This window comes from Volvox carteri, assembly GCF_000143455.1.
Source record: "Volvox carteri f. nagariensis unplaced genomic scaffold VOLCAscaffold_99, whole genome shotgun sequence".
In the NCBI taxonomy this organism is placed as follows: domain Eukaryota; kingdom Viridiplantae; phylum Chlorophyta; class Chlorophyceae; order Chlamydomonadales; family Volvocaceae; genus Volvox; species Volvox carteri.
In genome coordinates, this window is record NW_003307642.1 from 54310 (window position 1) to 56961 (window position 2652).

Consider the following 2652-nt stretch of genomic DNA (forward strand, 5'->3'; position numbering starts at 1 on the left):
GGGGGGGGGGGGGGGGTGCGGGTGTTCTATTTTTTGGGTGGGGGGTGGGGGGTGGGAGAGTTCCCGGGTGAAATACACGTCGTACACCCCCTTTCCAAACATTCTCCCCAACTTTCTCCAACAGCAAAGCCAAACCCCAAACCCCCGGACACGGACACGGACACACTGCAAAGTCCTCCGCCACTCCAAGCACCCAACGCTCCGTTAGGCATGCCCGCCGTACACCTGCCGTACTACCCCAGTTCTAGCCCTTTCACGTGTGTTTGTGACCAGAACTTGTCCCAGTGCACTAGTGACCGCACCCTTGCCGTACCCCACCCGAACGCCACCGTACACATATTGTCGTACCATGTAGCTCCGCATGTACGTACACGTCCCCCTTACGGAAGTACCGCTTCACCAGCAACTCGTTCTGTTGCGCATCTCGCCCCGAAACCACCAAATAGTTTTCGCTGGATATGAACCAGTGGAAGCGCTCGAACCACATGGGCTTCCGTACAGGTTGAAGAGCGGGCGGGGCGGCACGAACCTGCGCGTGTGTGCGTGTATGTATGTCGGTGTGTGGGAAAAAGGCGGAGCCCGGGGCTTACCGGGGTTGTGCAGTTGTTAAAATGGTGTGCGCGCACGTGTGTGTGTGTGTGCGTGTATGTGTTTTGCCCGCGCCGTACGTGTTAACTGTGTACGCCGGAAATGAGACAGAAGCCCTCGGGATGTCTTCTGCACGGGGGCTCCAACCCGACTTCTGACGTCAACCGTCAACCAACAACCAACAACCCCCACCAACACCAGCACCCCTTTCACTCTCCCTCTTCCCCGCAACCCTCCTTTCTCCCCTCCCCCAAAATACCCCCATTCATGGTGAAGCCAATACAAACCCCCTAACTCCCCACCACCATCAGCACACACACAGACGCACACACGCACATACACATACATACATACACACACAAACGTACACACACACATACCCGCGCACCTACCTGCTTCAGTTGCGCCTCCACCTTCTTCTCGGCCGCCGCCAGGGCTGCCTCATTCGCCGCCAGCGTCTTGGCATGTTTAGCGAGGTGACGCCGCCGCGCCTCGAAGTAGGTGGAGGCGTTGGCGGCGGCGGATAGAGACAGGTCCACGAAGACCTGGGTGTGTGTTTGCGCGGTGGTATTTATTTATCTGTCGCATTTATAATTTAATAATTAATCATTTATTTAATTAATAATTTCCCATTATTTCATTAATCAGATGTGTTCGTGGCGCTGGTCAAAGTTCAGACGATGTGTGATCAGGTTCAATCATGTCACGAGTATGTGTGTGTGTGTGTGCCTCTGTGTGTGTCTCTGTGTGTGTTGCGGGAAACATTCTTCACTTGCACTCGTACGTGCAAGATACTCACACACACACAAACACAACACACGAACACACCTTGACCGCCTTCCTTGTCATGGCCTCCTCCTCCCCCTCCTCCCCCGTGTCGTCCAGTGTGTTTGCCAGCAGTACGGAAACCCGGTTGTTCTCCAGCTCCAGGGAGGCGATCAGCGCGGCCACGGGGTTGCCCGCCCTCCGCTCGTTACGGACCAGGTCCGCCAGGGCAGACCAGTCCATGCCTGATGGTGGGTGGTTAGCAGTTCGTTGGTTAGTCCAATGTTTGTCAATGGTTAGAAGTTGGTTGACAGTTGTACGGCGTACTTGCGGGCGGTTAGGAAGTTCGGTCTTGAATGGACGCGGCGATTGGGGAAGACGGTGTGTGTCGTACTACCCGGAGTGTGCACGGGTTGTACAGTCTCATGCCCCTAATCTTGCTTGAGGGGGGAGGCCCGTGTTTGATACGACACCACGGAATATCAAGTACGGCAATTGACAGGGGCCAGCTCCGTACTTGTCGCCCGTATGCCCCGGACCGCAGTCCCCTGTACGACACACATGCCGACATGCACACACACACACACGTAGGTATACCCTGCGCAAGCACACCTTCCCCCCCCACATACACATACACATACACATACACATACACATACCTGTCGCCAGCATTTGATTCACCGCCAGCAGTACGGCATCCACCATCTCCAAGTTGTACGTGATGAGTTGGGCCTTGAGCTCGCACTCTTCGGCTTGGCGGAGCAGGGCCTCGGCGCGAGTGCCCTGATTGGCAGTGCATGTGTGGGAGGCGGGGGAGAAGGGGGGAGGGGAGGGGTTAAAGGCGGAGAGCAAGGGCGCGAGCAAAGGAAGGGGGAAAGGGGGGGGGGAAGAAAACCCAGAGTCCTCCTCCTCCCCCACCTTCACAAAACCCCGGGAAGCGTGTCTGTTCCCCCTGGGTTTCCCCCCTCCCCTTCCCGTCTCCCACCACAACACCCCTCTCCCTCATCCCGCTCCAGACACACACACACACACGCACACACACACACACACGCACACACATACTCACACACACACACACAAACCTGATCCAACTTTATTTTGTCTAATTTGGACAGCGCCGCCCGCTCCGCATCCGCCCGGGCAATGCCCGCGCGCTGGCCTTCAATCTTGGAATAAAACTCGTCAAGCGCGTCGTCGAACGTGGACAGCTCCAGGCACGGCTGACCGCTGTACGGCAGCAGCGGCAGCGGACTGAACTCCGCAAACACAAGCTCGCCGGCAGCGACTGCGGAGGCGGCG

General features: G+C 57.2%; 1 protein-coding gene across 1 annotated transcript in view; it reads right to left on the minus strand.

Moving 5' to 3' along the window:
• The window catches only part of VOLCADRAFT_69736 (uncharacterized protein), a gene marked incomplete at both ends in the record, with an annotated part of 8481 nt that overhangs the window by 1262 nt on the left and 4567 nt on the right, over window positions 1-2652 (minus strand). The window contains 6 exons of the mRNA XM_002958589.1: window positions 314-529; window positions 981-1133; window positions 1296-1365; window positions 1415-1598; window positions 2013-2136; window positions 2436-2638. Of these exons, the coding sequence (XP_002958635.1) occupies window positions 314-529; window positions 981-1133; window positions 1296-1365; window positions 1415-1598; window positions 2013-2136; window positions 2436-2638 (950 nt within the window). The remainder of the gene's footprint in view (window positions 1-313; window positions 530-980; window positions 1134-1295; window positions 1366-1414; window positions 1599-2012; window positions 2137-2435; window positions 2639-2652) is intronic.